The 15458-nt window shown below is 55.9% G+C and overlaps 2 protein-coding genes across 4 annotated transcripts; one reads left to right on the top strand and one right to left on the bottom strand.

Moving 5' to 3' along the window:
- LOC110403259 lies at positions 7–4214 on the bottom strand. 3 transcript variants are annotated; one of them, XM_021406325.1, is made up of 3 exons: positions 3600–4214; positions 321–478; positions 7–230 (listed from the first exon to the last, which is right to left on the bottom strand). In XM_021406325.1, the coding sequence occupies exons 1-3, from the start codon at positions 4210–4212 to the stop codon at positions 21–23; spliced, it is 981 nt and encodes a 326-aa protein (XP_021262000.1). In that variant the 5' UTR covers positions 4213–4214; the 3' UTR covers positions 7–20. The 3 variants fall into 3 exon arrangements, 2 of the variants coding, with proteins under 2 accessions (XP_021262000.1, XP_021261999.1); XR_002441594.1 differs by having other exon boundaries at positions 7–478; positions 3931–4194; XM_021406324.1 differs by having other exon boundaries at positions 7–478; positions 3600–4198.
- Positions 6885–9599, top strand: ARL13A (ADP ribosylation factor like GTPase 13A). The gene is made up of 5 exons (XM_021406327.1): positions 6885–7041; positions 7149–7254; positions 7340–7497; positions 7579–7672; positions 7750–9599. The coding sequence occupies exons 1-5, from the start codon at positions 6971–6973 to the stop codon at positions 8164–8166; spliced, it is 846 nt and encodes a 281-aa protein (XP_021262002.1). The 5' UTR covers positions 6885–6970; the 3' UTR covers positions 8167–9599.

Below are 15458 nucleotides of genomic sequence, written 5' to 3'. Positions count from 1 at the left end.
CCCCCCCCGCTGCCCCATCCTCACCAGCCTTCTGCGTGCCCTGAGTATCTTGGCTCTCCCCCGACCTGGACCACCCCCCTCCACCACGACCCCGGGGTGCAGCAGCATGGGGAGTCTCCAAGGGCAGAGGTGCCAGGAGGGAGGGCAGCCCTGCCCCACAGCCAGGGGCACCCCACGGGTGGCTGGGAGGGACCGGACGTGGGTCGGATGTGACAGAGGAGATGTGGCTCCTGCAAGCATCCAAGGGGGAGGCGGGTGAAGACCAGAGATAGCAGGGTGCTTCTCAGAGGGATGGGGAAGAGTAAGGCTGGCTGGGTTACCTGACATTGGTGGCCGTGGAGCGCCCAGTGCTGGGCCGGCGCTCTGCCCGCCCCCTGTGTACCGTGGTGTGAGCAGAGACAGCCACTGGTGCTCGCGAGCTGGCTCCCCAGGCATGTACTGCCTGCCAGATTACTCAATCCAGGCACACGGTGGCTGGCTGGGACAGACATGACAAGGCACAGAGTGCTCGAGGTCGTTCAGTTCTCCCCACTTCAGACAGACCAGGAAACCTCCAGTGGCTTGTAAAAGGCACTGGGCATCCATCCCTCAGCAGGGATGCGGTGCCATCGCCTGCCCTAATCCTAACCCCTGCATAGCACACCCCAAAGCGTGAAACTCCACAAACCCCACAAGTGAGATCTGCCCCAGTCTACAGAGACAAGAGCACTGCCAGGGTTATTGGGTGATGGTGCAGCACAGCGCTGCCAACTGCGCCCACACCTCGGCATTTGCAGCAGGAGCGATGCGCAACTGAAATCATTTATGCAACTTCCATTTATCCAAATTAAAAGCATCCCCCAGGAGCCTGGCAGGTCACCAAGCCCTTGGCTGAGCAATGCCTGGGCTCAGAGTCATCGTATTTTTAATTTCGTCTTCCTCTGTTTCGTGATGAAATATTTAAGAGCAATTGTTTAAGGAGACAAGAATGCCAATCCTGCGTCTGGGAGACCGGCACCGTCAGAGGAACAGATGGACAAAGCCTCACGGCGCTCCCCACAGCAGTCATTATCCCATTCTCTGACCCGCATGTGGGGAGGCAGAGGGGTGTTTGCTGCTGCACACCGTGAGTCACCCCGTGAGCTGCACTACCTGCAGAGCTTGGTGCTGTAAACAGACCATAAAAGCGATGCGTGTCTGCAGAGTCAGAGGGCGACCTGCTGCTGCCTCTCCCTGCGCCTGCATTGATGCCCCTGCAACCCTGGGACCGGGCCACTGCGGTGCTGCGGCTGCACCCTGCCCCTTGCCCACTGCAACTGCCTCTCCTACCACCCAGCGGTGCCCGAGGCAATGTCCCCAAGTCCATGAGAATGTCACTTTCCTGTTTGCCGTGCCTCCTCCAGGAGAACAACCCAACCTCGTTATGTTCTTAATCCCGGATTTCATTATTTTATTAATCCCACAATGCGCCGTGAGCGCAGGGATGGAGCAACAGTGCCCACCCGCCGTGTGAAATTTGGGGTTGTGCAGCTGCTCCTGGCATGTGGCTGAGGGAGGGCACTTGTGCAGCAGCCGGGCTATAGATAGTGGTGGGAGCGGCCTCCTGCAGGGCTCCAGCACTGAAAATAGGCACAGCTCCCCGACACACGCCTGCCCGGCAGCTCCGCTCCTCTAAAAGGAGAGCAGGAAGAAGCTGGGCTGGCAGGGAGCAGCATGTAGGAGCCCTTAAAGAGCCCACCAAAATGCAGGAGAGCTGCTCACACGCTCCCAGCGTGGTTTCTCTCCTCTCCTCTCTCCCGTTGCACTAGGACCCTGGGACACACCGCTTCCCAAGCTGGGACACGCTCAGCTGCTGGATTCCCAAATATAGCCCTGCACACAGCAGCAGGACAGCTGCTCCCCGCCGCTGCCCTTCCGGATCACCAACCTCAGCAGTGCTCCTCTCTCTGTGCCAAGGAACAAACCTCCATCCAGTGCTGCACAGAGCACTGGGGATGAGGGTCCCAGCAGCTCCATGTGCTGAATGCAGCTCCCCAACATCTCCCAGCCACGTGCTGCAGGCAGGAGCAGCGGCCTGTGTGTGCTCCCTGCCCTCGCAGCAGCCACAGCCAGCAGCTGGTGGGGCTCAGAGGAGTTTCGGAGCCAGGAACTTTTTACTTAGTTTGGAAATAGCTTTGCAAATGACTTGCTTTCCCATCTTAAACTGTTTGGATTTTGCAGTGCATTCTCAATAACTCAGCTGTATTTTTTTTCTGCCCCGTCAGTCTTTGGAATAGTTTCTGGCTGAGGAAACATTTTTTTTTCCATTTGCTTTGCAGTTTCACGCAGCTGCTTTTGCTGCTCTTTTTCCTCCCGCAGCCTAACTCCTGCGGGATGAAAACCGGGGTCTGCCCCAGGTCTGGCTGCATCTCAGGGCATTGCCAAGCGGGCACAGCCACAGCCCCACTGCAGACTATAGCACTGCGTGCTGCCCTCAGTGCTTCCACAAGAAAAGTGGAGCTGCCTGCTTTGGTGATATTTGCACATTTTGAAAGCACGGCCCTTCAGCTGCAGTCCCACCAGGTGATGCTGTAACAGTAAACCAGGACTTAAAGCTCCTTTTAATTGAGCGATTCCCCTGGTCCCAGCAGGCACACGGTGCATGGCAGGCAGGAGGGATGCTCTGTGCTCGCTTCCTTTCCCCCACACCCACAGCTCCAAGCTGCACTCAGCAGAACCACAGCAGGACATGGGGAGCGCAGGTTACTGCCCAGCTGTGTGCCCAGCTCTGCGTGGTGCAGGAGTGAGCTGGCAGCTTCTCCTTGCAGCAGGAACAAGAAAACCGAGCAGAACAGCCGGTGTTCAGCTGGCATTCGCCGTGCCCCAGCCTGTTTGGGGCACACTGTTGTTTGTGCAGGGCAGAAGGGTGCTTATCTCCTGCTCTGAAAGCAGCCTCCCCGCTTCCGCGTTCACCGTGGGGCTCGGCTGTGCCATTTGGGAGGGGGAGAGAGTGCTCTACAAAAAATGGCCTCCTTGCCCAAAATAGCCACCGGCTCGCCACGCTCTGTTAGCAAACATCACACAGCCCTGGCTCACCGACAACAGGTTTCCTGGCGTGGGCAGCAATTACCCTGCAGCTGCAGCCGGGCTGTGGGGCGCTGGGGTGTAATTAGCTGCTGGGATTTGCAAGGCAGTGTGATCAGGTTTAGTGTCAGCCAGCAGAGCCGTGCTGGGATTTAAAGGGACGATGCAGGCCTTTGCATGTGGGCCTTCTGCTTTGAGAGGGTTGCTGCCACCGACCGATGGGCTCGCAGCATGGCATGTCCCTCCCTGGAGCTCCATGTTACTGCCCTGCATGGTGGCTGTGCCTTCGGGGCAGGCTCTGAGGCGATGCAATCCTGAGCAGAGCAGGACAGCTTGCAGGCATTGCTGCTGGCACTTTGGGGTCCTGGCTCTTATTTCCCTATTACAACCACCGTAGCTTTGTGCTCTGATCAGTGCTGCCCAGTGCTTTCCCTGCAAGCTGTCACTTGCTGCGTGCCGGCATCCCCAGCACTGCCGCCGCTGTTCCCCCATGCTGCTCCTCCCCAGGGTCCCAGGCATTGTCCCGACATGCCCGCAGTCACTCGCTGCATACTCACGGAGTCTATGAAGCCGTGACAGCGCAGCCCGCGTCCCTCCACACTTCTCTGTGGTCCCTGCGGTGTCACCTCCTTCCCTCGCCTGCTGCTCTCCAAAGGGCAGAAATAGCCCCACGCCACGTGCTGCCCTCCAGGCAGCGATGCCAGAGGCCGTGCAGCCCCAGCACCCTGGGCACAGCCTGTCCTCGGGGACCCTGCTGTCACCACAGTCACTGCTGTCAGCGGGGTGTCCGGCCCAGCGCAGAGCCAGCTCTGGGTCCAGTAACAGCCCCAGTGAGGAACATCTCCCGTTCTCCACCAAGATAAGAAATTCTGCCTTAGAGTTTCTCACCTGGCAACAGTCACCAAGGAAACTCGGACGGCTCCCAAGGGTCCCCTGTTGGCACTGCCGAGGGGTGTCCCTGCGCTGTAGGACGTGCAGGGAGAGGGGACACGTGTGTCGCTGTGCCGCCCGCTGCGGGCACCACGCCAGCCTTGTAACCTGAGCCACTGCTGCACCACGTCCCGGGCGGAGCAGAACGCCCATTGCTCGGCGCTCGGCCCTCTCCCAGCGCCCACAGGTTTCACTGCGCTCTGGGGTGCGTTTTTGAGGTTTTCCTGCCTGTGTATGCATCAGGAGGGCTGGCCTCCAAGCTGCCTTGGGTGCACGGGGGTTGCCGCCTCCCATGTGTTCACATGGTATGGGCACGGCTCCTTCTGCAAAGGGTTTCCCCGTGCTGTGCTCTGGCAGGGGCCTCTGATACTGGAGAGACAACTGACACAGTCATAGCACCCCCGGGCTGCAGGACAGCAGGGGACAGGGGCACGATCTTTGCTGGCCCTGGGAAGTGGGTCAGGGCTGCACCCGTATGTGTAGGAGGAGGTGATGAGCACACATGGGAGGCAGCAAGGGTGTGGATGTCAGGCGGCAGGCTGCTTGCTGGCAGCCAGAAATGAGATTCTAATGCTCACTTAATCGGTGTTTGTGACAGTCCTGGGTGCCACCAGTTCACCTTGACCAGGCTGGGGTGGTGCCAGAGAGATGGAGCGTGCAGGCACACCATTGCCCTGAACACTGCAGTTGGCTGTGCCTGCCCACAGTGTGAGTGCAGAAACTTCCTCCATCAATCATTAACCACGTGCACTCCCTGCCCACACGGGCCTTGATCTGGGGCCAGGCATTGCCCCAGCCCCATGCCCCGGTGTGTTGTGCCCCATCGCAGGGTTTGCATGGGGAAAGCCATGATAGTTAGTGCCCCAGTGTGTGGGTGCTATGGGGTGCTTGGCATCACCTTTGCATCCTCAGCTCACGGTGGTATGCCTGCTGTATGGCTGCTAGTGCTGAGAAATTGAGCATGGATCCCACCTGCAGCCTGCACTTCCTAGCGTGGCTTTTGGCAGATCTCATGTCCTCGTTCCTCTGGACCCCACGTTCTGCACTGAGCTGACACCCCCTGTGCAGCCTCTCTCTACCTGCAGAGAACCAGCCGTGGCTGTGGGAGGCAGCAGGAAACACGAGGAGCCAGATAAGCTCTGCCGGGCTGCAGATCAAGGAGCCGGTGCTCGGTCCTCCCCCTCCCCACTCTCGCCATTGCCCGGCCCTGTGCCATCCTCACCCAGACCCCATCTGCTTCAGGCAACAAACTCACATGGCTGTGCACAGGCATCCGCAGGGCCAGGAGCAGCCATGGGTGTGCAGAGCAGCCTGGTACCTCCAGCAGAACTCTGGGTGCTTCTCAGAGCCCCTACCACCTCCCTGCTCCCACCAGACACTGCCCAGCTGTGTGTTGTTTCTGCTCTGGAAGCCACCGAACCGTTCCCAGAGGAGCAGCGCGCAGCAGCCCGGGCTGACCCGCATGGATTAGGGAGGCTGCAGGGAGTAAATCACGTAAATCCAGATTAGGTTTAAGCAGGTGCTACGCAAAGGAGATGTAAAGGGAGTGAGCTTGCAGTACGAGTAGGGGGACAGAGCACAGGGCCACGCCGGGCCGCTGGGTTTGCGGGTGCCCACAAGACCATCCTCGCAGCACAGCGCAGAGCATGTTCCACCTCTTCTCGCACTGCTGGACCTGGCTGCAGGCCGTGCAGGAGCCCGTCAGGTAAATCCGTGCTGCGTTCAGCTGCGGGGCACCAGGGTGCTGTACCAGGGGTTCCCAAAGTGCGGGGCAAGGGACACAGTGCCATGGAGCCGGGTTTAATGCCCTCGGGAGGAGCATTGCAGGCGGGTGGTGTTTGCAGTGTGGGGGTTTATGGTCCCATCCCAGCAGTGACAACGTGGTGCTGCAATGCCAGAGGTGGAGCTCACTGCCCACACAGGCTCTTGTTTGTGTTTAAGGTGAAAATGACTCGCGTTGTTTACATATAAACCAAAGAGGAAATGCTTAGATGAAGCATGTTACTGCAGACTAAACATGACCATTGAGGAACAGGAAAAATCTCTTGGGTCCGGGCAGAAGCTGATAGAATGTCCCTGCTATCTCTTGTTCAGCTACAATGCGGAAGAGCACTAAGAAAAGTCATTAACTGCGTCCATATAATTAACAGTGTTTTTGCCCTGTGTGTACCATTGCCCAGCCCCATGTGATCTCAGAGGAAACGGTTGCTGTTAAAATGCGAGAGTGCTCCAGGTGCTGGTGCTTGTAGCTCTGCCCTCCCCGTCTCCCCAGGCACCGGGGACCATCCCTGCCCTCTGCCCATCCCAGGCCAAAGCCCACATCACCATGCTGCCCCTCTCCTGGCCAAAATAAAGCTGTTCCCTTGCCCAGAGGCCCCAGAGCTGTCAGCCAGCATTACGGCTGAGGGCAGTGGCTCAGACGGAGCCCTGATGCTCAGTACTTGGTGTTGCCCCCAGGAAGGTGACCCTGCTCGTCGTGGGGCTGGACAACTCAGGGAAGAGCTCCGTCATCATGGACATCATGAGAGGTGGGGAGGATGGCCTTCTGCGGGGAGGGTCCCACAGGGAGCATAGTGGCTGCTTGTGCCTGGTGTGCCTGTGGGCAATGCAATGCCCAAGATCCCAGCAGCAATGCCCCACAAATCCCTCTTGGCTGCGCTGTGCCAGTCGTGGGTGGTGAAGTAAAGAAATAAGGTTGCTGCTCTGGGGAACAGGGCGCTGGCTGAGCCTTGGGGATGCCACAAGCCAGCAGGGGCCAGGGAGCGGGATGTATGCACGGAAGGGATGCTTTCACACCGCAGCCCTCTCCCCACACACAGCTCTGGCCAGCGAGGTGCTGCCCGCAGGGCAGCCCGGCCAGACCCGCCTGCGGGTGAACAGGTTCGAGGTGACGCTGGTGGAGCTGCCCGGGGCCCAGCGCTGCCGCGGTGCCTGGCGCAGCCACTATGGTGCAGCTGATGGGCTGCTCTTCGTGCTGGACTCCAGCGACCTGGCGCGGATGGAGGAGGCCCGCAAGGCTCTGAGCCGCGTCCTGAGTCACCCCGATGTCTCCGGAAAGCCTCTCTTGCTGTAAGGCTGTAGTGTTTGGGGTTGTGGGGAGGAGTGGGAACCCCAGCAGTGATGGGGAGCATGTCGCGAGATGGCTCCAGCGGTGACCACCTCTCCCTGTGGCCCAGCCTGGCCAACAAGCAGGACGTGGCGGCCGCCCTGCTGCCCTGTGAGCTGATCGAGCGCCTGGCGCTGCAGCGGCTGGTCAACGAGAACCGCTCGCCCTGCCGCATCGTGAGTGCAGGGCTGCCCCGAGCCCACTTCCCCTCCACGCTCATCCAGGGGTTGTGGGGGGCTGACCGAGCCCCGCCACCTCCAGGAGCCATGTGCAGCCGTGGGCCCGGCCCGCAGCACGCTGCAGGGACTGCGCTGGCTCCTGCGTGCTGCTGCTGAGCACTCCTTGCAGCTCCCCACTGCCTGCTCCCCACCACCTGACCCTGGACCCCAAGCAGCCCACAGCCGCCCACTTGCACACAGGTGGGTGTGCAGCTCCATGGGTGCCGTTCTCCTATCTACACGGGGCTCATCCCAACCCCAGCTATGCTCTCACCCCACCAGGGACCCCCTGGGCCAAGGGGAAGATGAATCTTGCAGTGCAGAGAAGACTGGGGAGCCCCAGCCCACCCACCGCCTCCCCCCCTCCAGTCTCCAGGTGAGATTCCCCCAGCCACAGCAGGGAGCAGAAGGTGGAGGAGCTCCCATCACCTCTCCCCCTCTTCCCCCATCCAGAAGGTGAGTGCAAAAGGCCCCGGGAAGAGGAAGAAGAAGGTGAAGTTGAGGAAGAAGGGCATGGGGCAGCTGAGCCCGGCTGAAGAACCAGAGGGAGGAGCAGCAGGAGGGGCTGATGGCCGAGCCAGCACCGCTGGGGGGCTGCTGGCCCCCAATAGGGTCGGGCAAGAGGAGCCTGTGCCTGCTGGGATGGCTGCCCCCAACCCAGGTGAGAGGACACTGCAGGAGCTGCTGGCACCACCCACACGGGCACCTCGGTATCCCCAGAGCCACCCCAAGGGCGGCTGTGGGGACCCAGACTTGTGGGGCTGTGCTGGCCCAGCAGTCCCTGGGATCTTCCTTAGCTCTGCTTGCAGGTCAGCTGATCACAGAGTGGGTGGCACGAGTCTGGATGGGAATGATGAGACACATGTCTGATGCGCAGAGGTGACGGAGGGCTGCAGACCTGCCAGCAGCAGTCCTCCCAGCTGGGTTGGTGACACAGGCACCCTTTCCCAAAGGTGATGCCTGAAATTTTGTATTTCTCCATCCAGCACAGGGCATGAAAAAGAAAAAGAAGAAAAAAATCAAGAATAAAATCAAATCGCAGGAGCCTGTCGTGGAGCAGCAGCAGGAGGAGGTCTCGAGTACCTTTGGTTGGTATTTCCCAGGATCGATTTTGCCCAAGAGCATTGAGGGAGCCCATTCGGTTGGCAGCAGGATTTAAGTTGCTTGGGAGCCCTTGGGCACATAGTGCTTGGTGTGGGGTCACAGATACAGGCACGGCAAGGTGCTGGGGAGGTGGGTGCTGTGGATGCTGCCTTTGGGTAGGATGCAGCCAGGGCACCCAAGTACACAGTGCTAGGCTGCCAGGCTCAGCCCCTGGGTTAGTGCCTGTTTCCTTTCCTCCCCCAGACCTGTACCGCCGGGCGATGCTGGCTCTGAAGATGCGGCAGGAGCAGAGGAAGCAGCCGTCGGCCATCGCCCCCTGAGCGGGACAGGCGAGACCCAGGGGATGCGTGGTCCCGCAGCTCGTGCAGGGCTCCCAGGCTGTTTGGCCAGGGCTGGCGGTCCTGGGGCAGGAACAGCAGCACTGTTGTCCTCTGTGTGACTTGAAAATCAGGATCTGCAGGAGCAAGCCAGAAGTCCCGTTGTAAAAAGCCTCTTTGGCAGGCGGGTTGCAAACAGCCTGAAAAGGAAACAGACGGCACTAGCTGACCCTGTGTTAATATTCTGTGTAAGACTTGCCCTGAACCCTGCTGAGCCTGTAGAAGACAGGAAGCTCGGAGCAAATATCCCATGGGAAAAGCCCACTTCTTGAACTGACACAAACCCTGGCGAAGCTGTGTTTGCAGGTCAAGGGCTAACTTCGCCGCTCATCCAGCCCCTGCCCGCTGCCCGGACACGCTGAGCTTCCTGCTGGTGAGGCCAGGTGGGCACAGCCATGCTCAGCTCTGGACTGAGCCAGGGCACAGAGCAGCATCTGCATCCCGACACAACCCATCCTTAGTTACTGATTCATAGGCACTGCCTGCCCTGTGCAGGGCAAGAAAAATCACTAAAGCCCTCAGCTGGGCTTAAGAAGGGAAAAGAAGGACTCTGGCTACTCTGCCTCGCTGGTGTGCTGTGAAATGATCAGATTTAATTGCCAGTGCCTATAGCGACACATTGCAACAGCTTCACGCCAGCCGGCGCTTGCAGCCCTCGCAGTAAGCCTGTCCTGCCCGGCCGGGCTCCCAGGAGATGAGTGCCGGCTCTGGGTCACTGCCGCCCGCGGCTCTCCGTCGCTGTCCCGCGTGGGCACGGCTCGGGAGGGCCGGCAGCTCCCCCTGCTGCCCCGGGTGTGCATGGAAATAAAGCAATAAATGCAGTACAACCCTCTTCTATTCTCTTTTTTCTTCCTTCTTTTTTTTTCTTTTTCTTTCTTTCTTTTTTTTTTTTCTGCGTGAAGATTTGCAGCTTTTTTTTAAAGAGGAAGAAATCCTCTACTGCTGCCACGTGTACCAGAAGTAGGCCAGTGAAAAGAGGCCAAAGGCAAAACTGGCCCAGCTGGTGTTACTGGGCAGCTACCTGAAACCTCCCGCAGGAGCAGGCTGGAAGGAGCGTGCTGGGCTGACCTAACGCACTGGTGCAATGAGGGGTGGCTGTGCCCCCAAACTGATGCAGTGCAAGGAGCATTTGGACAACCAGTTGTGGGGTTTGAATTCTGGGTGGTCCTGTGCGGAGGCAGGAGTTGGACTCGATGATCCTTGTGGGTCCCTTCCAACCTGGGATATTCTGTGATTCATAACAGTGATCTCAAGTGAGTAGTGACAGCTCGGATATATTTCAGAACCAGTGTGTCAGAGGCTGCAGAGCAGCTAATCCCTACCACAAACCAGGAGACAAGTCTGACCTGCACCAACTGAGAATATGACTTTTATCTTCTTTAGAAGTTAAGCAGAAAGAACTCTGTGTTAAAAAAGGTCTATCTCGGAATCAGATAAAGCTCAGGAATGAGATCCTGAAGGCCTATTTGATAAAACCCCCAACAGATAAACCCAAGTATATTAGTTTATAGCTGCTCTGTGTCACCAAGTAATGGGCTGGAGTGCTCCTGCAGCATGTGAGAAGCAGCTGCTGCAAGAGCAGCATGTAGCAGAGCATGCAGAGAGGTACACAGAGCTTTTTCCATCTCTCTCCTCCTTTTCAAGTTACAGCCCCTAACCAGCTGAATAAGTGGCAAGGGGAGAAAGCCTTTGGAAGGCGTGGTGCTCTGCTGAAAGGCAGAGGAACAGAGGCTGCCCTTGTCTGAGCCTTGCAGCAATTGGGGATGGCTTGGACCGAACCATGAGGTGTTTCAGTGAGCACCTGTGGGGAAAGTAACATTGAGAGCTGATTTGTCCCATGGGTGTGGATAGGGCAGGAGACACTCCCACGGGGAGGATGCATGGGAATCTCTCCTGCTGTACATCTGCAATTGCATTTTATAAATAAAAACTTAACTGCGTATTTTTTTCCCCTAAGTGAGCCTTTCCAGGGGCGTACAAACAGAAGAGCGCACAAAGCGGCGGTCCCAGCATCACTTCCATCTTTCACATCCAGAGACCTTCATTAACTCCAAGTGACAGAAGAATGAAGCAGAAGATGGTTTGTGAGAGAACCTCCCAGACACTCATTCTGTGCAGTTTTAGTGTTGCAAAGACAATTAAGAGCAAGCGTGACTGACTGTAGCTAATGAGTTCTTTGCAAGGTGAAGGTCAGGGATCCCATCTCGCAGGCTGCCTGCAGGTGCTGCTTGTTCCCACCAGGACCCCTTTAATATTCAGCACATGGGCAGCCAGGACTTGTAGTGTGCATATAGAGAGAGGATGAACACTGGTGTTTCCTTGTGGATGGAGGCTGGCAGCTGGTGAATGGTTGAGCCCCTGCCTATGTAGCTGCCTTCTTCCTGAGCTGGACCAAAGGTAAATAAAACAAGAATATAATAATAATAAAAAAAAATCTTGCCCTAGGGCAGCTGTGGCTGATGAAGACTTGACCAGCCCCTATATGATGGCCTTTCTGTTTTAATTTTGCTTAGCAATTTCCTGGGATCTGGTTACAGGTATCACAAATCTGCTACCCAACATAGGTAAGGTGTGTGGCTTTTCCTCAAGGTGTCCCGTGAAACAAAGTGATGTGCTATGCGTGTGTGCTTAAATACATGTGAGTAAGGCGAATGGATGTGAAACCTCAGAATGAATGTTTGGGTGGATAAAAGCCCAGAGCAGGTGTGGTTTAGGGGTTGAGACGTTGTATGAAAAGTAAACTTTCTCCTACTCAGAGTTCTTGCCCTCTGACTGTCAGGTGGGCTGGGTGCCAGCCTGCTGTTCTGGCTGCTTCTGGCTCAGTCATAAAAAGGAACCATGGGGAAGTACTACTTTCTCTTTTTTCTTCCCCTCCTTTCCTCTGAGTGAGCGTACCAAGGCCTATTTCCATGAGCTCATTCAGAATACTGAGCTGAGACACGCAGGCATGGGGCAGCCCATCGGTCCCCTCCGTGGTTCTCAATGGCTGTGGGCGGTGCTGTGCCTTGCTCGGAGGGTGCCTGCATGCACTGAATAACGAACAGCCCTGCACACTGCTGTGTGAGTGCTTCTGCTGCTGGTTATAGATCTTCTGTAGCGTTACGTTAAAAATGAGAGCTTGTTTACTGCCATGTACTCTGCAGAATTGTTAGGGAAGAAAACAGGTTTAATTAGATGAGAGTAACTCCCTGAGCTTCCCCTGATCCTCATGAAAGAGGCTATTAAAACTTTGCAGGGAAAGGGAAGATAACAAGGACTGGAAATCTAGAAAATACAGAAACTTTCTAAGTTAAATGAGCCATGTTGGAAGCATTACTGCTGGCAGGAGGAGGATGGAAACAATCAAATTTATTTAATGGGTGTATTTGTTTGGAGGCACAAAAGAGTGTGCAAGAGCCTGAGACGCACAGATTTGTTACACCATGTACCAAATATACTCCTCATTTTTTTTCCTCTAATAAAAAGCTTTTTTCAAAAAAGGAAATTCTGTTAACTAAAACTAGTAGTCCTTCTACTTCATAAATTATCACTCTAAGTCACTACATATTTGAGTATGCTATTTCAGTCTAAGAAGAAAGTGTCTCTTGAGAAAGCCTATCAGTGTATTAATTAGAAGGGCTTTTGCTATAGAACATTGCTGGATATGAGATCAAGAGCTAATTTATTAACCAAAATTCTCCGTTTTAGTCTTCTGCAGCAGTCAGAGCTCATGTTTTGTCTGCTGGAAAACCTACACCTCATTAAATTCAATTTATATTTCAGCACAGATGGGTTTAGCAAGCTGCTAGCATGGATCCCTGACCTACACCTGATGATGTAGATCATTCTTGCTGCTCAACCTGTGCTCTAAGACTTCCCAACCCATCTTCTCTGAGCAGCATAGCTGAGGTTTGGGGGCTGATTTTGCAGGCCTTCAGTGTTTTCATTTTACTTTGCCAGGCTTCATAGTTTGCAAGGCACAACTGCTGCACAGGATTGCAGCTACCAGCATCTGAACTCTGTGTTCTGGCGGAAAAAAAAACTGCTGGTGGAGTAATAAATTGATTTGAAATGGACTTTGAGAGAAGGGGGGGGGGGGGGAAGCATGTGTAAATCTCCTTGCTCAACTGACACTGCAGCATGCACGCTGCTGCTGAGTCAACTCGGTACAGCGCAGTACAGACTGAACTCGCTGCTTCCTTCCCTTTTTCCAGGAAAGCTGTAGAAAGCCCAGCCTGTGGCAGCCCCACTCCCCAAAGCTCTCCCTACCACTCCCCAGGTGAACCTTCCATGCTGTCTTTCCCAGATGGGAGAGGACCCTCAATAGGTCTTGAAGGCAGGAAAAAAAAAAATGGCTTTGAGAGCTGGTAGGTGCTGTGGTGGTTGGCAGTGAGTGCTCCTGGCTCATGCAAGCAGCTTCCCAAGCTGCAAGTTGACCAGAGGGTTGTGCCCTGCTGGTAAATGAGCACCTAACTGGGTCTGCATGGGTTAACAGGATTGCCTGCAAGCCATCCCAGCGTTAAAGGTTAATTTGCATCAGCACCCATCAGGAGGTGGGATGGGCCTCGCAGAGTAGTTGTGCAGTGCATCTCTACTGGCTGCACGCTCCACCGGACGTGAAATCCATAACGCAGTCGGAACGTGTGAGGAGCCCATTGCACCTTTTCCCAAAGACAGCTCGTCCCCTGCGTGGCCGCGCGGTGGCAGAAGAAGCAAAGAACGTTGCAAAGAAACAAGCGTTGAGAAGGGCAAGGAGGGCTGGCCGCCCCTCGGGAGGGTGCGAGGGCCAGGTGCTTCAAACGGGACTCCCTTCGGACAGGGCCCGCGAGGTGGGACGGGCTGCCGGCACAGGAGCTGGATCCCGCAGGCTGCCTCGTGGCGTGGGGAAGCCTAGCGGGATGTTTTGCTTCCTCTGGTAGGAATTGAATGTTGTTTCTGCATTAGATATCGAAAAAGGGCAATTGATCTTAAGAAGTAGAGCACAATGTATTTTGTAACTTGCCCTTAGAAACAGCTAGTTTGAAAAAGTAGAAATGCCATATATTTCAGTAACATTTTAGAAATATAGTTGTTGAATTATGTGATTAATTCTCACTTGTAAAACTGTAGTAGTTGTGAATAGTATGGGAATAGTATTATGGACTAGAAAGCAGGTTGTAAGGCTGATCTGTTTGGCTAAGAGACCCTCAGCAAAAGAACAGCAGACTTGTCAAACATCAAAGAAGCCAGGGCCTCCACACAAGGCCAAACTGCCTCACTCTGTGGGTAGGTTGGGATACAACAGGCAGCATCGCGATGCCCCCCACTGTCCTCCTTCCACACTTCTCTCTATCCAAGGATGAGCAGGTGTCCAGAAATAATGACGACGTGCTGAGTAAGCAAGTGTTAGAAGTTAAATTGTTGCTAGCTAAGTATGTATATTGCTAATTGATTATGTTCAACCAGTATCTGTATGTTGAGTTGAGTGTCAGGAAGACTGTGAACCTGAAGTACTCAGCCAATGAGGAGCTAGGGGAGGAAAAAATAAGCATCGGGTAATAGGGCATAAAAGATGGAACACTGCTTTCTGCAGGCACTCCTGCTTGCAGGATGCCCACCATTGCAATTGCAAATAAAATCTGCTTTTATCAGAGATATCGTCCTGATGAATTATTTGGATATTTCCAACACTCTGTATGGGGATGGCTGCTGCTGAGACAGCAGTTTTGCTGCCCCCAAGTCACTGGTCTCAAAGGCTGGTGGCTCCCTGGGGATCCCTGATCCGCTCAACACCCACTGCGGAGCACTGCAGTGACACCAGAGTGCAACAACCGCTGCTTTCTGTTGGTACAACCAGGCCTGCAGCCCACGGTGCTGGTACAGCCCCGCGGCTTCTGCGCTGCTCTGCGGGGCGATGGGACTGCTCCTCTCTATGCTGAGGGGGAGGGAAGTTCAGCGCTGGTTAGGTGTTAACATTAAGATGTTTAACAATTCCCATTCATTATTTATAGTGTTTTTTAATCCGCCTCGCATTGTTTTCTTGTTTCCTTTGTTGTGGTTATGCTTTTGTGTGGAAGGTAATAGCGCAGCTGCACCTGGCATAAGGGGAAAGCGCCTCCAGGAGCCGGTGCTGCTAAGCAGAGCAATTGTTTGTTGTGTAAAAACTCCCCCAGCCTGTGCTTAGAGAAAAGGCGACTGGTTGTAGCTCAAGTCACACCAGCAGGATGTTGTTATTGCTTTGAAAACGTTAAGTGGAAAATCGGCGTGTTTTCTCGGTCTGGGGAAGCTCAGAGCGCTGCTGTCGGGGCGCACTGCGGTGCAACGCGCCGAGCTGTGCCCTGCCTCCGGAAAAACGCTTTGGCCTCGGGGCAGCGCGGCTGCTGCAATGTGTGCTGCTGGGGCCAGGCACGCCTGCTCCCGGAGGTCCCGTGAGAAGCACCGGGGGAACCTCACCACGGTTCCCGGTCATGAGCTGGGGAAGCGCTCCAGTCCAAGCGACCTGGCTGGTGCAGTGCGGAATACAGGGCTGGGCCCCGCGCTAGCGCCGAACGAGGGCAGGCCGGGGGGATCGCTCCCCAGGCCGCGCCGCGGGGCCGCACTACAGCTCCCAGGCTGCCCTGCGGCGCGGCGGGCCCGCCTCTGGGCGGAGGTGGACAAAAGCGCGGAGCGGGGGCGCGGGGGAAGTGCCCGCCAGCCGAGCCGAGGCGAGCGGCCCGCAGCACC

Source organism: Numida meleagris, chromosome 8 (assembly GCF_002078875.1).
Source record: "Numida meleagris isolate 19003 breed g44 Domestic line chromosome 8, NumMel1.0, whole genome shotgun sequence".
Lineage (NCBI taxonomy): Eukaryota > Metazoa > Chordata > Aves > Galliformes > Numididae > Numida > Numida meleagris.
Note: the sequence above shows the minus strand (reverse complement) of the source record. Positions and strands in the feature narration are given on the sequence as shown.

Bases quoted from the DNA above. Each gene is read 5' to 3' on its own strand.
- LOC110403259 (XM_021406324.1), bottom strand. From the start codon at position 4,125: ATGGGCGTTCTGCTCCGCCCGGGACGTGGTGCAGCAGTGGCTCAGGTT. The intron at 479-3,599 runs GTGAGTATGCAG...TGTCTGTCCCAG, and splicing joins GTCACGGCTTCATAGACTCC to CCAGCCACCGTGTGCCTGGA.
- ARL13A (XM_021406327.1), top strand. From the start codon at position 6,971: ATGGAGGAGGCCCGCAAGGCTCTGAGCCGCGTCCTGAGTCACCCCGAT. The intron at 7,255-7,339 runs GTGAGTGCAGGG...CGCCACCTCCAG, and splicing joins ACCGCTCGCCCTGCCGCATC to GAGCCATGTGCAGCCGTGGG. The intron at 7,498-7,578 runs GTGGGTGTGCAG...TCACCCCACCAG, and splicing joins AGCCGCCCACTTGCACACAG to GGACCCCCTGGGCCAAGGGG.